Source organism: Rhynchophorus ferrugineus, unplaced genomic scaffold (assembly GCF_030347505.1).
Source record: "Rhynchophorus ferrugineus isolate W39M unplaced genomic scaffold, kcgeb_rfMv2 rfM9, whole genome shotgun sequence".
Taxonomy (NCBI): Eukaryota; Metazoa; Arthropoda; class Insecta; order Coleoptera; family Curculionidae; genus Rhynchophorus; species Rhynchophorus ferrugineus.
This window is the reverse complement of record NW_027472588.1, coordinates 15,798,910-15,824,831: the sequence shown is the minus strand read 5'-3', so window position 1 is coordinate 15,824,831 and position 25,922 is coordinate 15,798,910. Positions and strand designations below refer to the sequence as shown.

The following is a 25,922-nucleotide window of genomic DNA, read 5'->3' as shown; positions in this document are numbered from 1 at the left end:
AAGGCCAAATAGCTTTGGTTGCAAGACGATGCTCGGTGTTTGGTGGGACCAGAGCGGCGTCGTGTATTACGAACTGTTGAAACCTAGCGAAACACTTAATAGTGACCGCTACCAATAAAAAATGATTAATTTGAACCATGCGTTGATCGAGAGAAGTCCAGAATGGACCCGAAGTCACGGTAAAGTGATTTTAAAACATGATAATACGCCATCTCATAAAGCAAAACCGGTCAAGGAAGCATTGTAAGCACCTAAATGGGAGATTTTATTGCACACGCCGTACTGTCCAGAACTTGCCTCGTCCGATTATCAACTTTTCGCATCAATGGGATACGCGCTTGCAGAACAGCACTTGCAATGTCACTGCAGAGACAATTTGTAAGTTGTAAGTGGTAGGAAACGACTAGTAATGGTATATTAAAAAAAAATTAAAACGTCTGAAGTAATCATCACAGAAGTTCACAATAAAATCCACGGAAACACAATTCACTGAGAATCGACAACAATATGGGAAAAGTCGTGGCCTGTTGCAAGCAATCCCTTTTTTATCATCTTACACGCTTCTAGAGGGAAATAATCGTTCTCTGATGTAATTGGCTAACATTAGTTCGCCACGAGATAGTCGGACCATTTCAAAAATAGAACCTGACGTAACGTGAGTCCATGTATCGACGCCGTAAGCCATAGCGCAGCGATTAAATCGTCTTGAATAGCGCCGTTGTCCAAAACGTACCACCTTTTATAACGGGAAATGGCGGGGTTACTAATGCGGACCAGAAATGGACCATTACTAACGACATCGTAACAATGTTAAAACGTTTCGATACGAACAAAAAATTTGCCGACAACATCGTTTACTTTTTATCGGGAAAAAAATGGGGCAATCCATTTGGCATCGGTTCAATGGCAATATGCGAAATTACATTCTTGGTATATTTTTATTTCCAGCTTTACACCTGCTTAATTGTTGTACGTCTTCTATATACAGGGTATGATTGTATTGTACGGATATGAATTGTGAGGTTTCGAGCGCCAGCTCACCGTTGGCGATGCCGATAGTCTAGTCATTAATTGTTCGAATAATATATCAAAACACGTCTAAAATTAAAATATATTTAGTCGAAAGAATGTGAGTTAAGCGGAGTTGTGTAATCGTTTACATTAAATAGGTTTAACTACTAGGTCGGATCTCTATTTTTAAATTGATTGTATTACACCAAATATGTCTTGGATGTTGGGATTTTGAATTTTAAATCTTTATAGCTTTTTATTTGTATTTTTTATTAGACAAACTTAGTACAATCTCAATTAAAAACATAGAGTAACAGAGCGAAAATTCCATAGGTGTCTTTGGAAAAAATGTTTACACTATCCATTATCCAGACGGTACTGTGATTGTTCTCGTCATTTGTTCTTAGACCTTTGTAAAAATATATTATTGTGAAGGCATTTGGTTGGTTTTAAGCAAATTTTCCCGCGCGGATGTGTTAGGTGACACCATGGCATTACGTAACAAACCTCTGAAGTGACATTTTACTGACTAATAAAATGGAAATAAAAACTAAATTTAATTTCTCAAAGCAAATTTATCTAAAAGAATTCAATAAAAATATAAAAAGTATACATAGAAAGAAAATATATAAATCACTGTATTTTACATTTCTTTAGTGCCTTTAATTTAATGTGATTTATTAGAGTTCTATTCTGTTTTCTTATTCTATTGAAAATACGTTCCTCATCCTCGTAATTCTTCTTTAAAAACTTCTTTAATCTAAAAACATGTCATACACTTATCATTCATATTTTTAACATAACAATTATAACATTTTATTCTGAAGACGTTTTATACAATGAAAAGGTTTAAAATTTATATATTGTTTTTTTAACAGAATTACTATAACATGACAGCATCTAAGAATAAAATAAAGCAGACAGTTTAAAGAGCTATACACAATATCATAAAACTAACTTGATGGAGTTGCTAAGTGTGTCATGAGATATGGGGGTTGCCTCTATAAACTTTGTGTCATCTTTGTCAGGAGTTAAAGTTAGTGATAGCAGATTATGAACAAACATTTCACTAGACCTCATTTTTTTAACAGAATTGATGAGCAATGTGTATTTTTGGCTCCATGGTTTCAAAAATCAGTTTATCACCCTTGAAGGGAATTATGTTGAATAAAAAAATTAATTTTGCCAAAAAAATGTGTTTTACTATAGTAGGCCGGGGACTTTTCAAATGACCTGTTACAAGTCAGATGGAGATAAATACGGCGAATTAATTGAATGTTTAAATCATTCGTATTTTAATGAAATAATTTTAGCGATTTTTTTTTGAACTGTGTGAGTAGGTGGTAAATGAAATTTTCTATGTGTTCTATTAGCCTTGCTTTTTTTGCAAGAATAGTTAATTTTAAAGTTTTTTTCGTTTGGTGGCAATACAAAATTACATTTATACAACAAAAAATTTCCGATAAGAAACTTTTACAACACTAGAAGTTAAACTTTCACATTTTTCTCTTCATCAAAGACGCTGAATTAGGAATTAACAAGAAGTTTCTTTATTGTATATTGTTATGTCTTTGCAGTGGCTTGAATCTTGAAGAGAGTGACGTAAAGTATTAAGTGCTTAACTAGATGTTTATATAGATGTATTAGTAGATACATAATAGTATTTAAAAATGTATATAATATTATTGGATCTCTGAATAAGTATTGAAGACCGTTTTAACAAAATTGAGTATTAAAGTAATTCAGTAAATATTTGTTAAATATTATAGGTTGAGTATTGAAAATACATTTTTTAAAAGTAAAATTATTGGCTATCTCTTGAATATTTTATTATTTCACATACATATATATTAATCATAATTTAATGTATTAACAAATATTTAAACGACTGCTATAGGAAAAATATTTATAAATCTTTGAGAAGTACATCATCATATTTTTGTTCTTCCGATACATTTTGGGCTCTTTCAACCTCCGATTCTGTATCTTCTTCAACTGGATCCAATTTTGTTTGTTTCTCTTCGGTAAGTTCTTCGCCTTCGTCTATATCTTCTATCTGAAATTGATTGAATTGGGAGTATTAAAAAAAAAGAATTTATGTATTTTTTTACGAACTAGGGGTTTGTTTAGGCAGGACCCTCTGCTTAAAGTGGGATCTGAATAATAGTATTCGGAAATAAATCTACCGACTTGGGGGTTGTAAATTAAGCCTTAAATTAAGTGTACTAACTTAGAAATGATTGATCAACTTAGATATCGTCCCAGAGTGGATCAGATCTGCTAGTTTGGCTCGCGGCTATCGCAGTATTAGGAGGACCGCCAAGAAGATTGCTGTCTAGATTAGGAACGAGGTGTACAGTTTGCACCACGGTACATATCAGAGTCTTTTAACAGTGAATATGCGAACAAGAATAGTAAAAAATACAATCTTCTTATCATAAAGAAAGTCCTAAAAACAAGGCAAGTAGTTAGCAACGCTTAAGAATATTTCTGTTAAGTTAACAACGCAACTAATAAAACCGTAGCGGTATTACCCCTCATTTCAGTAAGCTAAATGAAGTTTATAGCTGTAGATTTCCACCTGGCATCATATTTAAACTCATTGCAAGTTAAACCTTTTCAAAAGCCCAATCTTCACTGTTTTTACCACATACGTCTTAATCTTATCTTATATCTTATTATCTTGTGTCTGCAAAGATCTGCAAGTACTTTTATTCTATATTCTGAATTATTTCAAGTTAGAAATTGTAATTTGAGTGTTTAAACACATCTTGGTGGATTAATTTACACAAAGAAGAGAGAAATACACTTGCATTTTTTGTCCAACCATTACCACGAAATCAGGTTGGTAAACGCGGAAAGTCATGACAAATTCACTATGATGCGTATTTGCAGTATTTTGGTTTTACTGTAGTAAACACTGACAAGCTACGGACACTGACACTGTTTTTAAAGCGTGTAGAATAAAGCTGTATAAATATTAAGCTGTATAGCAGTGTTCAATGTATTAAGGAATATATGTATGACTAACGTTAAGTTGGCAAAAAGGTTTCCACTAAAGGTAAGTGTTTAACGCCTGATGAAGCAGCAGGACATCGTTTCAAAGTGTTGTTCACAATTTTCTCCATTACAAATTGCCCGATTAGAAGCACATAATTGACAATTAGCGGCGTTCACATCTTGATGATTTCCTCCAACACTTGGTCAACAGCGACGAGCAACGAGTTCGTCTCGAAAATCAAAAGACATTACCAAGAATTTTGGGATGAAGGTATAACGATAAATATAAAAGACTCAGTTTAATCTTTGCTCATTTCTGGTTTATACCTTTTAATTCAACAAAAATGGCTACAAATGGTATAATAATAAATTTATTGAATATTTCAACAACTGGAACCAATTTAAATGGGCTACTGATTTGTATTCAATCGCCCAATTTTCCTTATAAACAGTTTTTGGTTGCTCAGATTCAAAATATTAGGGCTTGCTTATTTTAGGTTATTCTTATCTTCTCATCCATTCGAATCTTTGATCTATTTGTTTTATATTTGTCTTCATCCTTTATCAATTCTTTATTATCTTGTATGAATTTCGAATCATAAAATTGAAAAATCTTTAAAAAACTTAGTAAACAAAAAAACTTGTGGATAGTTAATTAGAAAGATGTAGTCTCTATTGTGAAAAGACGTAAACAAACGAAGGAACTGTTCTAGGTCACAGCGCTATCGATCTGTCGGTCTCCACAACGCAGCTGACAGACATTTCACCTTTGCTTTGCCAATCGTATAGGCTTGTCTCTGGAAACATTTGAACATTTGAGGCAAAAAACAACTTGTCAATTACCTAATCTTTAAGGAAATCAATACGGAGAAAAAGGTCATTACTTGTTTGATTTGTTTGTATCGTTATAATACATTATTGCCATTAAGTTATTGTACTCTGGTACTTAATTAGATTATTTAATATATAATGGGTTTGATACATGAGTGCGATAAATTATATTGATTTGATTTTTTTCATTAAGAAATAATTTTTTATTCGACAGCAAAATCATAATCAATGTTGCCAGGTCGACTGAAATTACAATACATTTACAGGTTAAAATATTTAAATTATATTTTAAAACATTATAGTGTGCAATGTAAAGAACTACCAAAAAATCACTAAATGTTTTAAGTTTATTCTTACGTTAGTCGAATTAATTTATATTAGTGAGAATATAATAATAAATGTATTAAAATATGAAAAGAGAAGAGATAAATATAGATGAGAAAATATTTCAATTCTAATGTTGGTGATCACTAAATATTGATCAAACTTTTAAAATTCTAATTCTTTTTGTTGATTGTTAAGAATGGATTATACTCTAGTCTAGTTCTATTTTATTGTTTGACCTACTTTTGTAATTTTATATATATCTAATCCCTTTGCATTTCAGATTTTTTCCTTCATATTTATCTCTTGTAATTTGTTTTACTCTTGTTGTCACCACTTATCAATTCCTTGTTCACTTATTTTATTTATTGTCTATTAATTCTTAAATTTTTCTGGATTATATGATAAATGTTTACTATGAGCCATTACATTTTTCACAGTTATTACATTATATATAGATACGTTAGTTATTAGTGGTCTGATGGGTATGTGCTGTATTTACTCAGTATTCTCTTTTCTGTTATATAATTTAATCCAGTTCTTTTTAGTATTTATTTCTATTGTCTCCATCTCTTTGCTTAATTTATAATATTAAAATAGAATGTGCAAACTTCTGTTGGAGGCATTAAGAAAATTCTTTAACAATAGAATAATAAGAAAAATAGAATACACCTTGTTACTTTTTTTAGAATGAATATGTATTATAATGAACTAATTTTGATTATAATTCGACCATAAAAACGTAGAAAAAGCTGACGGCACCGTTATTTAGTTCTGCTCGCAGAAAATGGCACCCAAAAGAAAAATAACAGTAGTACGCACCATAGAAATTAAACAAACCAATTAAATTCCTTCGTAGCTCTTAGCAAAGTAATTAAAATAAGTAATAAGTTCAAAGTAGTGACATAATATATACGACATGATAATAGATGTCGCGAAACCATTTCTCAAAATTACCTATGAAGTAAAATTTCTATTTCATCTGTGACTATACATTGGACCCTTGTAACAAACTATCTGGCAACATTGATTATAAAAAATTTATTATATTTTTTGTTAATTGTAATAAAGATATATGATTTGATTACCTTTGTTGTAATTGTTTCATTGCTGATGCTTCTTATTGGGGCTGGGTCTTCATACATGGGATTGTCAAAACTGCGATTTAAGCTGATTATCGATCCAGCGATAGAATCACCGTCGCCACGGTCTGGCATGTGCTCATATCGGGCGAACATAAAAGCAGGTCTTGTGGGCACATTTGTTATTCTGGAAGCGTAGAAAAATATTTTTTCGTTTCCATTACTATGTCAGATTAATTTATATAATGTGACGTAGTAAATAGTGACAACAAACATTAAATTTGAAGGCAAATAAATGATTTTATTAACAACATCTATATATTAATAGGTTTAGCGAATATTCTGCCTCCTTTTTGAGGAGAATGAGAAATATTTATTCATATATTTTTTTATAGAATTTTAATTCCTCATTTTGTTGGTGAGTTGCCACGTGGTACATAAAGCAAAGTAAAAAGGAGTAAATTAGGAGAAAGCCATAGAAGACAAATTAAAGATTAGTTAAAATCTATAAGACGATCTAAAACATACATAAAATAATAGCTTGAAATAAATAATCTATTGACAAAAAAAAATACAGTTACTCTTTCAAAGATTGAAAAGTGGAATAAACAAGCAAAGAATGACGAATTTTATCTAAAAATTTAGGTAAAGCAATTATTGATTTAATCAACGTGGTATATTTAATTTTTAAAGGTTATATGAACAAATAAATGAAGTAATGAAAATATGCGGCAGTTAAAATTAAATTAACCATAATTTGTTTATAAACACGTAGAACATATAGAAGAAATTATGTATTATTAATAGTCTTTTTAAAATATTTTAAAGCATTGATAAATATTAAGGCTTAAACGAACTTTGTTTATTATTGAAATTTAATGGAAATTAAAAGCAATTTAAAAAGCCGACTGTTAGTCCTTCAGGCAGTTTGCATTTATTTTAATATGTTTTAATATACGGTCTTATATGTTATTTGAATTAGTGTAACATATCAAATAATTTTTTGATATTATGTCAAAAATATTATGTACATAAAACATGTTTTAGTAATATAACATCATTATATTTGCTCTATTAAATGGGAAACATGATTAACCCCAAAGTTGAACACGATAAATTCATGCTGATTTTAAGAATTGTTGGAAAAGTAAAAGTTTATTATATATTGACAGGGCTGGCTATCTACCCTATAACCAGTACATTTATTGTACTTGAGCTTGAGTTCACATTTTTTCTAAACATATAACATTCATTTAAGTTTATCATCAACGAGTCATGGTCCAATTTCAGCCACCGGTTTACAGGCATCACTACAGACCTAGACTGCAATACACTCTAATTATGGTATTATTATGTTATATAATATAACAACAAAATCAATTAGATGAAGGAACTTCAGATAAAATTAACATGACCTATGAATTATAAGATGCTATAGTTTTAACAGGAAGTTACACGTCCAGTCCTTTATCTACTACTTTTCAGTCCTTTAAGTGCTGTGCTTTCGGGACTTGCCTACATTAATGAAATTGTTATAGTTAGATATTCAAAGAAGATTACAACGCTGAATAAACCAAAAATTTACAAACAACTATTAACTAAATACAATTTTCAAATAATATACACAAATAAAGCAGGGCTTATTAATTTCACCATTAATAGAAAGCACATATCAATACAGTCAAATATCTTGGCATGATCATTGATGACAAACTCAGATGGAAGTTATATGTTTGGAAAAACTGTGAAGAAGTCAAGCTGAAGTTCAAAAATGTACTGGTTATTCGGTAGATACCCAGCCCTGCCAGTATATAACAAACTTTTATTTTCCCAAGAAGTCTTAAAATCAGTATGTATTTATATTTCAACTCTGGGGTTATACTAGTCAACGCAATAGAAATATCATACAAATATTCTAAAACAAGGTACTGCGAGGTTTTTTTGATGCTCCCTGTTACATTCGTAACAATTCGTTCGACAATGTGCATAATAACCTGAAGGTAGAAACTATCGATACCATTTTCAAGGACTTTGCCCGAAGATATGATCAGATCAGCTCCTTCATCACTATTGAGCTTCAGAAGGTTAAAGGGAGTAAAACCATTTGATCCAGTTCAGTGAAGTTAGAAGTAAAAATCGACTCTACAATATGGCGCTGTAAACTTGTCAACAGATTTGATGTTTGCTGATGATTTTAATCGAATCGGCAAGCTGCGAAAGCGTTTAATTCTATAACATAGTGTGTGAGAAACACAGGATAGTATTTGTAATATTACAATTACAAAGGGCTAAAATCCATATCGTGCTTATCTTGGCAATCATTCTTTATGGTCCGGCAACTTCAATGCAATGTTTAGGATAAACTCTATATGTTTCTCTACGTGGATGTGTTGAAAACGAAGTTATTCGTTTAAGATAGATATACTTGAGTAATAAACCTAGAGACACCTGTCTGTCGGAAACAATTATTTGGCTGGAAAACTTGGAAGCTCATAGAAAGCGGCCAGAGATTAACGTTGTCCATTATTTTAGATACATATTTTAAAAAAATATCGATATAGCGATATATCTCTCTAAAAAAATATCATATAAAAATATAAAATTATTGAAATATTATCTCAAAAAAAATTCGATACTTTATAAATATAGTAGTGATGTTTTCAACGATCCTCTAAATTAAGTACCAATTATGTAATGAACCTTTAAAAGTATTCACCAACTCTAAAGGTTAACTAAACATTATATTTATTTTTCTTTTAAAATATATCAAAAAACATGGGTTTACAAAAATATCGATATATTAGCTAATAAAATATCGGTTAAAATATTGATATTGCCTAAATATTTGAAAAACCAAACCAATTTGTACTAAACCTTTAGAATTAATCACCAATTATAAAAGTTTATTAAAAATTATATTTAATTTTTTTTTAATTTAGAAAGAAATCGGATAGATAAATATCGCCTAAAATTATCGATATATCGATATATTAGAATCGATATATTAGAAAATTAGAATAAATAAATGTATTATATTTTCATTACCTTCAAAAATAATAAGCTACCTGATTAAAATTAAGTTAAAAATACCTAAAATTGAATTTATCAAACTTCTTTGTTGATATTAAAAACAGTAAACCAATCAGTGTGAGAGCCACTAGCAACGATCCGAAAACAATCGAAAGGCTGTTGCTGATTTCAGCAGTTAACATCGCAGTAGGGCCGCCTGACATAGAGATCTCGACTTGATCGACGAAAAACGACGGATCTAAAACAAATTATTAAATACCACTACAGTCTTGACTTTTTCCCGAAATGTTTTACCATTGGTTAGGATATCATAAAACATTTTACCATCTGCCAAGCTTTGTCCCTGAAAATTTTCTTCTGACATTATAATTTGAATGATGACTTCGCGGTTCTCTTCTGTTTTGCTGACGAACGTATCGGATTTATATTTTTTCAGTGCGTCTCTAATTTTCTTTATCGCGAAACCTGGTTGGTAACTCTTAATTTTTATGATAGATCCTGAAAAATATCACTAAGCTAACATATTAAATAAGCTAATCGTCATTTCTGAAATAGCTGAATTGAATTTTTAACTCACCACACATAGGTTGGTCGCAGTTACTGATAGGTTTTATAGGATCTGTACATTGTATAGGCAAATCTTCGTTATATTTGATTATGTCACAAACTGTATCTGAATGACATACACATCCTGTTTGGTCTATACAGCCTTTGCCATCAAGGAAAGTAAAGTACACAGATTTATATCCTTAAAAATATAAAAGTATGAGTTATCGTTAATCTCGCTAAAATTCGAAAACGGCTCGACCGATTTGGAGAATTTTTATCTTGAATTATTTGTGGAAGTCTAGGGAAGGTTTAAAAGGTGAATAAATAAGAGGATGCTGGGAATTAAATAAAAATAACAATTTTGTTTTTTCTTTAATGTATCTCCCGTCGTTCAGAAATCAAATAGAAAAAATAGTTTAAAATGAACAACTAATTAGAATTTTTATATCTTTATTCTCAGGAGGTAAAAATAAACTTAATTTTAGCTAACTACAGTTGTTAACTATCAGATTATTTTTATTTAGATTAACTACAGTTGTTAACTATATATCCTATTATTTTTATATAGATTGATATATCTTAAGTTTTGTCACAAATTAAATTTCTGAACGCAACCATAATATTTGACATTTGACAACCAACTAATATGTCGGTCCATCTTCTCTGTGGATGGATACCTCAGACAAAGAGTGCATCCTTCTATCTTTTTTGGGTGACGATTACCGCTACGTGCGCGAGAGCTTTCTTAACTTCGGTGATCCTTTGTGATAGTGACATTTCAAATTATGTGCTCTTTTTTTTTGTTGATTTTTTGTGATAGTGACACTTTACTGCTAACTGCGCGAGAAATTTTCTCACTTAATTACAACTTACGATGCCGAGGAAAAGACGACCTGACTTAGGTCGTCGCTTACAATCAAATGTGCTACCTCACGTGCTAACCGCATTGATGACCAGAGAGAGACAGAAGAAAGAAAAAAGAGACAAGAAAATAACCGTATTGCTATGTCAGAACTGCGTTCTTTAGAGAGTGGCAATGAGGTAGATAGGCTTAAAATGCAACGAGTTCGTGCACATCAAACATAACAACAGCGAGCACGACATAATGAAATTGAGCGATTCCGCAGACACAATGGTCCTGTGATCCTGGAATGAGCTGCATTCCACTGTGGTGCGGCAATAGATTATTGTGCCGACAAATCAGTAACAATCGGGGAAATGATAATAATTTGTGAATATTGCACGGCGTTAAAATACACTGGTTAATCTACTGGATTATGTTCTTTAGTTTCTGGAATTGGAAATGATACTAAGCACTTCTTGGCCAACATTCAGAAATATAACAGCTGTTTCCAGATGACATCAATTGTTGCTACACATATTACCATAATATTTTAATATATACCATTTATTTTAATTATTTACTATGTATCTTCATATCTTTGTTACTTATTGATGTACAATAAAGTATAACAAACATTTTTATAATATTCAAGTTTGTATTAAAATATACATCAGAAATAATTATTGGACAAATCTTTAAAAATTACAGTTACAAGGAAAAATGTATCACTTACTGGGGGCGCTGTTACCACTACCAGATGCAGATCGTCATTTACAAATTTATTTTATGGGCAATTCAGATTCGGAAGTTGATAAGCGTTGTGCTCATAATCCAATAGTGAAGAGAACCATTGTCCAAGAATTACAAATGTTTCTTCATTAGAACAACAATTTAGTAAACATGTTCCAAATAGCATTGGATGGGATGCCGTCTGACAGCTATGATATTGTCATTCATTTAGGTATTTTGTATATCGATTGAGGCAGTACGAAGTCTGCCGGGTGAGCTGGTTAAATATATAAATATATTCAGAATTATTTTGTAGTATTACTAGTTAGCCCGTCTGATCTGGTTCTGTCAAAAGAGATTGCGCTATGTATTATATGTGGTTTAACGTAAATAGCCGAAATCGAGGAAATGTTTTGTTTGGTCCTACCAATGCAGGCACTTTCAGTTTTTTTATTGGTTCGTTTGAATTGCCCTACTTCTATAACGCGAGTATTTGTTTCTTTATTTTTTTATTTGATAATGCAGTCTTCAGTGTGAAAAGGTATTGTGTTTCTAGTGTTGGTATGTAAATAAAAAACTAGAAGTTCCTTGGAAGAAGTTAGCTTAGATTAAAGATAAGTGTATGTGTGACTTTTTGTGCCAATATTTTTACCTGGGACGTATACAATTATATATATATATATATATATATATATATATATATATATATATATATATATATATATATATGTATATATAACACAGTTTAAACCAAAAATGTGTATAAATATAAATAAAAGTTGTTTGTAATGTGATATCAATTAAAAATAAGATATTTTAAAGGGGTTTATTTACTTAAACAAATGTCAATATACATTATAAGTATAAAGTATACCAAACCAATGTTAAGATACTTATAATTAATCTTTTGGTTTAAGGCTAGGCTACTTCACTGATATATGTAACATTTATTTGGGTCTACGCATGGAGTCAGAAACACTCATTGTTCGACAAGTATGATTGAAAAAAAAACCTTGATATACAATAAAATAGTATAATTCGTAGACCAACAAGTTGAGAGTGATTTTATAGCTAAGATAGTATGTCATGATTGTTTTACTATATTGTTGATATATCCTTAAGCTACCTATTTGCGTCTTCGATTTTACCCATATTTATATATATATTATATACATATATATATATATATTTATATACATATTTATATATAATATATATATATATATATATATATATATATATATATATATTTAATAAGTAATATAAGTATATAGAGTAATGTAAATTTCATAGATATTATACATTTTAATTTTTAGTTGCTGTTCTTTACAATATTAATTTTTGGTATGTTTTCTCCATTTTGACGTATATCATACAATTTAGCCATTTTAACTATGACGTATATCATATAATTTAACCATTTTAACTACAACTTACTTCGATACATTTTTGTACGAGGTACATTTCAACGAGTAAATACATTATTAACAGAAACATATTTAGTCTGCTTTTAGTATGAAGGAACGAAAAGATACGAACTTTAATACATCTTATTTGAATTAGATGAAGAGGCACTATGGAAATATGAGAAAGGGAAAAGGCACTCTAGAAAATTTTGATTAAATTTGCCACGAGATATGTTCTGTTCTCAATTAGGTTTCACCTTTTTTATATCTACATTTAATTATTTTTTATATATTTATATTTATATTTATATTTCATAATTTTTTGATATATTCATATTTCATACTGATTTTGAGAAATTACATTTGGGTTTTATTTCAAATTTAATTGGTCATTAGATTATGACGTCAGGGATTAGTTAACGATAACTCAACCTCAACCTATCAAAAGCCTTCCTAATAAAATATTTACAGGTGTCTGTAATGGTAATTATACTAACCAATGAAATGCAGGGTAATAGTGTTATTAGTGCCTTCCTCTAATACCACACAAAATAATTCTGAAGTAATATGTGTTGAGTTAATACTCTATATATTATTCTATGGCTCGTACCCAAATTTTGCGCTTTGGTGTTATCCAGGAATTGTAGTATTTGACGTAATTGACATGAAAATGGAGTCTGTCCTTGCACCTTCTTGTAATTCTCTTGATTTCCTGGATGACAATCGCTATAGAAGGTCTTGGTGTAAGTAATCAATCCTGTATCAGAAAATTGTGTAATATTGCATAACTCCAGTTTTATTCTTTTCTTTTTACATGTTTCTTCCAGCGAAATTTTGCATTAACTTTCATTTGAAAATACTTAACATTGTTGGTATATGAAATGATATTATTTTTTATTGTTATTTGTGCTTGTTCGGTCTGATTATATGTGAATAGCACATGCACAGCTTTACTTTTATTAATTTTTATTAAATTTGCAACCAATTATTTATTTTGTTACTTCCTTGTTGTAATTCTTGTGTGGCTTCTTCGTTATTGTCTCTAACAGCAAGAATCACAGTGTCATCAGAAAATATAGCGATCATGATATTTTTAATTTGTGTGTAGAGGTAAAGAAATAGCCCTAATACACTTCTTTGTGGTACACTTCCTTCAGCTTCCTTTAATATATTTAACATGAAAATACATGCCCATTGAAACTCCAGTGACCTCTTTCTGCCATCTGAATAAACAAAAGTTATTATAAATGAATCGTGGCAATGAGTGAGTTATGTCAACCCTCGGTTTTTCAATTTTTTATCGAGATTTAGTACCCTCTGTCTTGTGATTCTTCTTACATCAAATTCATAACTGTAGATTTAATCAGTAATGTGTTATATCTATATCGTTTTCAAATATTACATTTGTTCAAATATCTACTTTTATCTTAACTTTGTTTGATCTTTTGCCAATTTTACTTGATGTATATAATTTACGTGCGTCTTTAATCGACATATAATTGCGTTTATATACGAGGGTATCGAAGAAACTGGGTCTCTTTTAAGTTTTTTGCTGTCTGTATAGACTCATCATTGAGGACGTTGAAATATGACAGTCTAGCCGGTGATGTGAATGAGATTACCAGTTGAATAAATTTTCCACATGCATTACTATAGGCAGTAGGCGGTCCGCACCGTAGGCTTCTTAGGGTTTCTCCAAACCCAGACGTTTGTAGAAGGCGATGTAAAAAGTAATTCATCGGATGTCACTCAGTATAGCATTAAATTTCGTTATGAAAGGTTTAACAATCGCAGCCTTTCTATGAATAATAGTTTTGTGGAACTTCCACCGTACTATTTTTTGTCAAATAGTGTTACTCAAGTGAGTGTTGAGTTCTGCTGTCACGGTTACCGGGGTTGTTTTATGCTGTTTGATCTTTTTAATTTGTTTGTTGGTTTCTGTCAGTTAACCATGGGTTTTGTCCACGATTCCTCTTTGCTCAAATAGGCATTTTCCAGAAGATTCTTTTTGTTATTACTTGGATTTACTATTGTATACCAAAAAAGTTAATTGACTATACTGCGCATCAATGAAAATGTTTTGGACTTTTCTTTCTTTTTATCTTCTGGATTAAAACATCACCACAGCAGTTATGTTGTACATTTTTTTAAATTCTACGTTTTTAATTTGTGGGAAATTAGTTTTTCAATATTCATGCACTTACTACACGAATGGCACCAAAACCCCCTCTATAGTGAATTTCATAGTGTTATTGTTTTTTTTCTGCAAAATTTATTGTATTTAGGTGTTTAAGGAATTTAATTTAATATATTAACATTACGGAAATGTGTACGCCAACCACACGGCCTAATAACCACATAGAAGATTGCTATTTTTACTTGGGTGTGTCCAGACAAGCAAATTGTTAATGACTAAAACAAAAGGAACATATCTTTTTCATATTTAGATGCTTCGTTTGAATTGCCCTACTTCTATAACGCTAGTATTCTTTTATTTTCTTTATTTAATTATAATGCAGTCTTCAGTGTCAAAAGGTATTATATATCCAGTGTTTGTGTGCAAATAAAAAACTAGAAGTCATTTTCCTTGGAAGAAACAGCCCAAGTTAGCTTAGATTAAAAATGTGTGTATGTGTGACTTTTTGTGCCAATGTTTTTACCTGGTACGTATACAATTATTTATATATATATGTGTGTATATAACACAGTTTAAACCAAAAATGTGTATAAATTCGGCGATGGCAAAATTCAATATATAGAGAACCAAATTTTGTTACCCGCTTAAAAAGTTGTTTGTAATGTGATATCAATTAAAAACTAAGATACTTTAAAGGGGTTTATTTACTTAAACAAATGTATATTGGTTAAGATACTTGTAATTAATATTTTGGTTTAAGGCTAGGCTACTTCACTGAGATATGTAACATTTCTTTGGGTCTACGCATGGAGTCAGAAAAACTCATTGTTCAACAAGTATGTTTGAAATAAATACATTGATATATAATAAAATAGTATGATTCGTAGACCAACAAGTTGGGAGTGATTTTATAGATAAGATGGTATGTCATGATTGTTTTACTATATTGTTGATACGTCTTTAAGCTACCTATTTTGGTATTCGATTTTACCTATATATATATATATATATATATATATATATATATATATATATATGTATGTATATATATATATATATATATATATATATATATATATATATATGTATGTATATATATATATATATATATATATATATATATATATATATATATATATATGTATGTATATATATATATATATATATATATATATAATATCTAATATCTAATAAGTAAAATAAGTATATAGAGTAATACAATTTTGATATACGCGGTCACGGTTACCGGGGTTGTTTTATGTTGTTTGATATTTTTAATTTGTTTGTTGGTTTCTGTCAGTTAACCATAGGTTTTGTCCACGATTCCTCAATATAATTTTTTAATCAACATTCCTAATTTTTTTACACAAAAGTCTATATAGATTTTGATCTCTATAGACTATATAGATTACTATATTGATCACTATTATTACTATTTTGATCTATATAGACTCGCTAAAACTCGAGAATAATTGCACCGATTTGACTAATTTTGATTTTGAAATATATGAGTTTATTATTACCAGTCATTACCCACTAACTTACTCATTATCTCTACAGTTATTAGAACTAGGTACTTATATAGGATGACCTATAGGTCCCTACTGAGTTTGTTATAAAATAAAGTTAATAACTCTTTTCAGTATATTTACCATTAGTGCACTTCACTACATAATTACACAAGGTTACATAGTTTGTTTTTAATGAGTTGGCGTCCTAGTTTAGTGCCATTCAAGAGTTGCAGTACTTCGTTGTTTATGTTACATGGGAAACTGAATATAAAATACGTGTAGTAGATAATTTAAATAAGGTTTTTATTTATTTTTATTTAGTTATTACAATGACTATTATGTTCATATTTTATTATAAATCGTAAAACGTTTTTTTGTGTTAAAATCTAAGTTTGATTATTTTTTGATTGTTAGTAACTTCCTTATTTATTTTTAAGTCGGTTCAATTTTTTGTTAAATATTTTATTTTTCTCTTTTAAATATTAGATATTTCCTCAATAAATGACGCAGTTATTTTATTAGATAACATATTACAGTCAAGTAAAGGTGCAGCCCGTATCTATCTAGGAATAAAGAAACAATGATTGAAAATAAAGAAAGCTTCAGGTCGCGGGGTTCGCTACCTAACCTAGGTTGAGAACAACAAGAAAAGGTCGTTTCCTTCTCCGGGAAACTAACAAGCGATCTCCGCGTGTGTGCTGAATGCTCTAACCACTACACCATAGAATCAGTTGCCTACAACATTTCTACGGTTTCTCATATTATATGGTTAGTGTTTAAAAAGCAAACTGAACGGCTTTTTCGCTGAATGACTTCTTCCGTTACATTAGTTCAGCAATGAGATTATTCACAAATATTAGAAAACTGAAACTGAAAACTCCGTACGCCTTTTATAATTTGAGGTATTTCCTCGATTCCTCCCCTTTTCTCCCATCAGATTCTGACTTGGTTTTAATGGGACGAATATTTCGAATAAAAAAATAATTTTGAAAATCGATCCATAATTGACAGAGAAATATATATATATAGTCGAACATAGAACCTCCTCCTTTTCTGAAGTCGGTTAGTTACTGCTCTGCTGTTATTATGGTAAAATCGATGAGTTAAAGATATTATTAACACCGCAGTAAAATAATGATAAGGTACTATCTTGTCTATAAAATAATTTTCAACATGTAGGTCTATGAATTGTATTATTTCAGTTTGTATTAATGAATTTTTTACAATAATAAAATAGTAGTGATTATAAATAGTAAAATTACCACAAATAGCCCCACTATCAGATTCGTTACGCTTATTAGTTTCTGGAATAGGACAGGATAATTTAATGTCAAGCTGATATATCATAAATACATTGGTACCACTCAAATATAAGTAGCATTCAAATTTATATATTAAATAAGTTTAAAAAATCTTAAACAATTGCACATATAAGGACGAGTTTATCATTTACTGGGAGTGCTGTGAACATTACCATTGCAGATACAGATGAATAATTCTTAGAAAACTATTTCTTGAGCGCTCCGAATGTGGAAAATAATTGTGTGAAGTGAACTATGGCCCAGGAACTACAAACGTTTCTTTCATCAGAAGAACGATTTAGTTAAAATATTCAAAATACCATTGAGGAAAATTTTAGACAATTTTAGATGCAAATGATATGAAGTTTATCGGATCATCTGGTATGAAATCAATTTATTGAAGAATACACAAATATTGGCACTATAACAGGTCAATTGAAAAGTCTCCCATAGTAAGACATATTCTTATGTCATAATTAGTTTTTTTTTATTCAACATAATTTCTTTCAAGGGTGATAACTGATTATAGCAACACTCCAAATTTTCGATACCATTTTTGTAGTACGATTTGTCCTTTGCTTCAAAATAATCCTCAGTTTCGACGATCACCTCTTCTTTCGACGAACATTTCTTCCCAGCTAGCATTCTTTTGAGATCTGACAACAGGAAATAGTCGCTGGGAGCCAGATCTGGACAATACGATGAATGAGGAAGCAATTCGAAGCCCAATTCATGGATTTTTGCCATCATTTTTACTGACTTGTGACACTTCTGGTGAAGCAGCACTTTCTTTTTCTTCAAATGCAGCCGTTTTTCGGCGATTTCGTCCTTCAAACGGTCCAATAACTTATGTAATAGTCGCTGTTGATGGTCCTTCCTTTTTCAAGGTATTCAATGGATATTATTCTATGCGCATCCCAAAATACAGATGCCATAACCTTGCCAGCCGACTGTTGCGTTTTCCCACGCTTTGGAGCGGGTTCGTGGTGTGCAGTCCATTCGGATGACTGTCGATTGTACTTCGGAGTGAAATGGTGGAGTCATGTTTCATCCATTCTCACATATCGACGCAAAAACTCGGCTTTATTACGCTTGATCATCTTCGAACACTGCTCCGAATCATCAACTCGTCGTTGTTTTTGGTCAAAAGTGAGCTCGCGCGGCACCCATCTTACACAGAGCTTTCTCATACCCAAATATTCGTGAATTATATGATGTACAGTTGATATCTTTAGAGTGTCTGCTATTTCATTAAATATCAATTTACGGCAATTCAAAATCATCTTTGGGCTTCCACTGCGTTCACCGTCTTCGGTGTTCATTTCACCACGTCTAAATTTCCAATATACCAATCATACCAATTTTTAATGGTTGATTTTCCTGGGGTGGTGTCCGGAAACTCGCCATCAAGCCAAGTTTTTTCTTCAACTTAATTTTTTCCCTTCAAAAAGCAATATTTTATCAACACGGGAAATTTTTTTTATCCATTTTTTTCACAATAACAAAAGTTGCTTCACACAAAATGCTATAATTCGCAAACTAACGATCCGACAGCTGTCAAATTTATACACGCATCTTTTGAGGACTAGGGCTAAGTAGAAACATATGGATTTAATTCTAGTAGCGCCATCTATGTATCAGACCGGGTACTTCTCAATTGACCTGTTATATTATATTAATTTTAATAGGTTTTATATATTTCTAACTCATTTATCAATATATTAAATCAATTTATATTTACCTAGTGGAAAATACAAATATCCCAGTAAGCCCTCATTTACTATCAATTTGGAACCAAACTTCATTCTGTTTAGTCGAAGATCATAAGGGACATCTGGTAAATCCATGGAACTATTTAAACCATTAGGAAATTCTACATCGTCATACCTAAAAGTAAAATAATATATTACTTAATTATTTTGTTATATATAAATATGTTTTAAATATGTGACGTAAAGGAAGGTGATAAATGCTAATAGACAAAGCAACAGGACTAATTAATAATCTTATATAATCAGAATGAATAATCCGAAAAGTAAAATCTGCTGCAGTTTGGCATATTCGGCTTATTAATTTATCTCTAGACGCACTTTCTTTTCCTATATTACTCAAATACTCATTAATTCCAAGTACTTAAACTTTTGTACTTACTCTAACTGGATCTCGTTGATATTTAAAATAGCAGGCGATCGTTATCTGTCAATATTTTCGTCTTTTCTTCATAATGTCACTGCTCTTAGAACTCTATCATGAAGAATGCTGAACATATTTTTTTTATTAATTTCTTAGAACGCCAGCATTCTGCCCGTGAGCAATAAGTATTATTATATGATTTCCGTTATATAATATAACCATCCTGACATGCAAAAAATCACTTCAGTAACTGATTTGCTGTAAAACTTATAATCTAAATCTTATTCTAGATACTATTCTAATTTATTTTAAATCTATCCTAACTTATTTTAAAAACTGTTCTAACTTATTATAGAGATTATTAAATCACACTCTATGTGTATATTAATTAGTTCGTATGGTAGTTTGCGTTTGAGCCTACGCGCTTCACTGTTATCGCGCACATTTAACTGTTTGGCGAGTGGTTTCAGATGTACTAATAGTCTTTCAGAGTACTTCGCATTAGCACTTCGAATCACACTTGTTATGAGTTCTAAGGGGATATCGGGCTGAATTTGCTGGACACGTAATATGGGGCATCGATGATGATTCGCAACACCTTATTCTGTAGGATATCTATATCTATATTAGATTTGCTAATAGTTCCCCATAGTTCAATACCATAGATCCAAATGGGCCTAAGTATTGACAATGTTGAACATCTGTATCAGCAAATATAGGATTATAATCAGCGAACATAATATCGTTTAATGAGTTTTGTAGCATAATATTGTGTCAGGTGTGTTTTCAAAAACTTGCATCCACTATATTGAATATTTTTGAAGAGACGACATATTCTTGGCGAAAACTAACATATTGAAGATTTGTCTTATATACTTTGATTCATTTTAACTAGATCGCAAACGAATTCATTCATTGTTCATCGAGAATGTTTTAGCATTATCTAATGTAAAGCATCATGTAAATAATTTTAGAGTATCCAAAAGCAATAAAGCAATAATCATATTCGACTGGTTGTTTGTCAAATACTGTAACAAAGTAGGTCAGAGATCGATAATAAATATGGTTCAAGGTTAAATAAATAACGAACTTCACATAGTAAGTATTTTGGGTCAATATGGAGTTCAAAAGTTGGCGTAGGTGATCGTAGATAAGATAAGATTTGGTAGCGAATTAACGGCTGGTAAATTATTAGGTGATTAATTATTTCACTTTAAAAAATCTTTACTGGGAAAATGAGTGGAATAGATATTAATCAAAATATGTTTCATTACTCCCTAAAATCTTTCTCAAATGGTGATACATTGTCGAAAAACATTACATTGGTTTTTTCTAATCTAATCAGATGATTATGCCGGATGCGGCAATATTTTACATTGGAACTGCAACAGAAAGGGATGATTTTGAATCTGTTACTCCCTCTAACTGTTTCTTACAACAATACGATTTTAAATTTGTTTTTATAAATTTGTGCCGGTAAACCCCGGTAGTAACAATATCATTTAATATCATAGTATCATATAACAGTAGTATTACACAATTATTGTTATTTTATGTAAAAAAATGTCAAAACTATCGAGTTTAACAGTTAGGTTGTTCATTATTTGTTTATATTCATACTTACCATTTTCACCAATAGATTGTTTACGAAAATGCATGGAAGTGCCTAATATTAAAGTTGATACAAATTATATGTTCAACGAACATTTTTAGAATATTTGGTAGTATGGAAGTTAAATGAAGGGCAATTAATTAATGAAGATTAGTATTTGAAAAATTGATTTTTGAAATTAATATTTGTGGACAATTTTATGAGATGATTTCGCTCTGAAGGTATATGTTACAAAATCATCAAAGATTATGTCTTTTCTTTCTTTCTTTCAAAAACACTTCTTGCAGAACGTTGTTGGCGAAACTATATGTGTGAAAAGTATTCAAATTATAATTCATTTAATATACAGAGATACTTCATAGTTTGCTTAGAACAGGTGGTAAACATAAATTTATTTTTGAGTTAAAGAAATGTATACTGTAACTGTAATAAAATTGCTGAATAAGTATTTATATACATGATATATATATATATATATATATATATATATATATATATATATATATATATATATATATATATATATATATATATATATATATATATATATATATATATATATATATATACTGATCTGAAAAAAAAGTACTGAATTTTGGCTTACCAACACGGTAGTCGTTCGGATAATGGAGTAGCTGAACTATAAGGGGAATCCAAGTTACTCCAGGCTTCCGGCGTATACCAGTCTATCAAATTAATAGGTTTTAAATGTACACCTACAATTCAGAATTAAAAATATACAGTCCCTTATAATATGTTTCTATTTAATAAATTAATGTAATTTAATTTAATATGATAAAATTAGTAAACAACGGATTAAATATGTGTTGAAAAGTGACTTTAAAAACTATCAAAATAATTAGAAACCAAGAAGTTGTTTAGATATAAGCCAAGAAGTTATCTCAATAGTTTTGGTTCGCTTTATTCGGTACCTTTATTTCCGTTTAATATCGATCGTAACAAGTGTGTTGATGCCTAGGAAGTTGATATTTCACAGTTTGATAGAGAGCATTGACAGAGAGCGGTTTGATAAGTCAGTGGCTGTTTGAATGAAATAATTCTTTTACAAAAAGTATTTTATATTTCCACATAGTCTCTTTGAAGTGAGTACGTGCAGTTCGTGTTTTTTTGTAAGTTTTAATCATTTCCAATTAATAGGTTTTCTAAAAACTTTAAAATAGGTCTTTATTTCACTATTGAGTTCTTCGTTCGAGAAAATCTCTTTGTGTCACTGGGGCTAAATCTGGAGAATGTGATGGATGGATTATGCTGCACGTAGCTCAATCTATGGATTTTTGCCATGGCTACACGTGTAACCTCATGCACCCAATCAATATTTAATATATCCACAAGCTTTGAATGATATTCACCGGTTATTATTTCATTCTATTCAAGATAATATATATTCTTTTATTAATTATATCTTACATAATTTATTACTACTGTCCTGTTGTACGGGATTAATACATCAGTGTGTATATCTCAAATTAAAATGAAACTAAATGGTTTAGTCCGCTTCAACCTTCTGGTTTCCTGCTTGTTGTCCTTCCATATTGCTTCCACGTTGCTCTGATTTAGCAACCTTATTTCATGATTTAAGGTAAAATTGTGGATCACTTCGTGTATCTGTTACATAGAAATAAATAAGCATTGGTAATTTAATCGTAGAACTTTTGATGTCTAAGTGCAATTTCATATTTGCACATCATAGGTCCAAATTGGTTTTATGATTGACTGATAAACGAATATCTTCGATTTTAGGCCAAGTTGAAAGTATTTTTCGAGTAACCATTACAGTTGCTCGACTTTGAGCCCAATCCGCTTTGCTTTTTGTTTAACGTGATGTTTCCAATATAACCTACCATCGAGATGTATTCGGAGGCATTCAGCTGGTTCTGCTTAAGGAATTCGGTATCCGTGAAGTGATATAATTAAGTTTTAGTAATTTCGCCACAAAGCAAAATTAACATAGAACAATTTTGGGTTATTAAGACGTATTTTCCAATCTCTAGTCCGTCTATATATCTTGTTGATCAAAACTTCCATTTCTGCCATGATAACTGTTAGCTCTTCCAAGTACTGTTTCTTTTGTTGTCAGGATATCAACAGTATAGAGCAGATATAAGTTTCAAGAAGTGTTGAGAATGCCCATTCATGCCAAGTTGGTTGATTGTCGAGTGGCTATTTTAAAAACCAAACTGGAAATCTAATATTTCTATATGTGGTTTAATACCTTTAAACAGCAATTTCTCTAATAATTTTGATATCGCAGGTAGCAGCCAATAAGTCTGTAATATCCGAGTTTCTCTGCCATGTCTGATCACAGACACATCTTGACCTTCTTTGGTTTGGCATGTTAACTTGGAGAATCTTATTACTTTTGATACTTGATCTATAGTGTTTTATGATGTATTCGTGTTTCGAAACGGTGCAAATTTGTATTTCAGTTGCTGCTGAAGCTCGCCAAGTACTCAGTATGTGATCAATCACGGCATGGCTATTTAATATATAAATATTAATATAAAATATTACAACCTAACTCACTTGAGTATTCTCCGATCAACCAATATTATTTTCTTGATTTTATTAACGATTTCTGGCATGACGACCACTTTAGGGCAGCTTAATCTATTAATAGATGGCACTGGAGGACAGTAATTTAATGTTATTTATGCATTTTAATGTTACTGCGTGGGAAACACAAAAAGTCACTGACAAAACAAACTTATCTCCTACCTATTTGATAAAACAAGTTTATAAAATCGGATTACTACTTTTGGACCCAATCAGATCAGAGATCGAATCTCAGAGAGATCAGAATCAGAGAGAGATCTCAGATTCGATCAGAGAGAATGAATCCGTCTGTCAAAATTGGTTCTAGTTTTCGAGTTCGCACATGGGGACAACACTGTGACATTACTTGGAATTGGTTTTTGTATAGTGATGGTGCTTTGAAAAGTGTAAAAGCGCAGATACAATATTGTAAGGTGTTTTCTTTACGTTTATGTATGTTATGAACTCAGTAAATGTGTAAAAACTTCGAAATATTAATGTGTGTACAGATTCATTGGTCAATTGGTTGGGATACAATGTGGATTCACGAAATTTTTCTTATTTTATATCAGCCGTGCATTAATTACCATTATGTTAGAGTTGTGGCCGAGTTGTGCCCATTATGAGCTAGGACAACAAAACAATCACCGCCAGCACAATTTCTTGCAGAATTACCATAGGATTGGAGCTCGAATGTCTCAAAACATATTTTTTTTGCATTCACATCTTGATTTTTTCTCACCTTGAACTTGAGTGATCTGAGAGGCAAGCATGCAGAACGGCTACACCAAGATATAGTGAATATCAATCTCTATTCGTCTCTAATTTATACTTTTTAATCCAAAAAATGGCCGTTAATGGTCAAAAATAGTAAAATAATACATTGTAATTTAAATTAAATTATAGCATATTTAAATTTACTTACAATTCATTTCATTATCATCAACGCCTAATGTAATGACGGAATCACGCATCAGATGTATTGTGCCGTATTTAGGCAGGACTATTCTTTTGACCTGAAGATTTTTAATAAACATATCCGCTGTATTAGTTTCGCTAAACACCAAACCATCACAATTATGGGTATCGTTCAGGTGATTTATAGGCAACGTCAAATCTATATTAGGTACCCAGACTTTTCTATCACATAAGGTACACTTTAACAACGCTGCAAAGTAGATAAATTCACAAAATCTCGCCCACATGTTTACGACATTGAAATCAGACTGAATTGGTGAGCTTATTGCAATGAGTATTATATGTTTTATGTAATATGATACAGCTCCATACCCACCCATTTTGTACTCGATATTTCGTATTTCGATATAATGATATTTCTTCTAGTTGATATTTTTTTCAGCAAACCTTTTTTCTTGGTTTTCAGTTCATCTTCATATATATATATATATATATATATATATATATATATATATATATATATAATTTTTATGTTCGCGTGTATATAACAGAACTCCTAGTCCGAATTGTTAGTCCGATTTTGATGAAATTTTTTGTGTTAAGTATCCATTTCTGTTAGTTTTAACTTAGAATTTTTGCTTGTTGTATATTTATTTATTGCGTATTTGTTAAAATAATACATAATGTAGAATTAGGTTCGTAATTATCGATTAAACAGAATTACAGATGAACAGCTGACGGATGATGTAAATTTAATAGGTCAGGTTGCAAACGCATGTAATTTTTTTAAATTAATTATATCTTACATTAGATATGCTTAGCACAATTTTAATTTACACACGGTTACATAACGATAAGCACTGGTAATTAATCGTAGAACTTTGTTTTGGGTGCGTTGGATTACGAGTAGGTTTAATGTCTTAGTGCAACCCCATATTTGTACCCCATAGG

General features: G+C 30.6%; 2 protein-coding genes across 2 annotated transcripts in view; one reads left to right on the top strand and one right to left on the bottom strand.

Moving 5' to 3' along the window:
* LOC143202108 (uncharacterized) overlaps positions 1-25,922 on the top strand; it is a 106,051-nt gene that overhangs the window by 36,104 nt on the left and 44,025 nt on the right. The gene's annotated exons all lie outside the window — the stretch shown is intronic.
* On the bottom strand, positions 2,189-25,280 carry LOC143202125 (protein amnionless). Its single transcript, XM_076413410.1, has 8 exons — positions 24,979-25,280; positions 22,105-22,216; positions 19,497-19,642; positions 9,856-10,026; positions 9,573-9,776; positions 9,339-9,516; positions 6,255-6,435; positions 2,189-3,067 (listed from the first exon to the last, which is right to left on the bottom strand). Exons 1-8 carry the CDS (start codon positions 25,256-25,258, stop codon positions 2,918-2,920), a joined length of 1,422 nt encoding a protein of 473 aa, XP_076269525.1. The 5' UTR covers positions 25,259-25,280; the 3' UTR covers positions 2,189-2,917.

Coding starts and splice junctions, on each gene's coding strand:
- LOC143202125 (XM_076413410.1), bottom strand. CDS start 25,258: ATGTGGGCGAGATTTTGTGAATTTATCTACTTTGCAGCGTTGTTAAAG. Junction 10,027..19,496: donor ATATTTGTATTTTCCACTAG/GTAAATATAAAT, acceptor TATATTTTTAAG/GATATAAATCTGTGTACTTT. Junction 3,068..6,254: donor ATGAAACAATTACAACAAAG/GTAATCAAATCA, acceptor AATCAATTTCAG/ATAGAAGATATAGACGAAGG.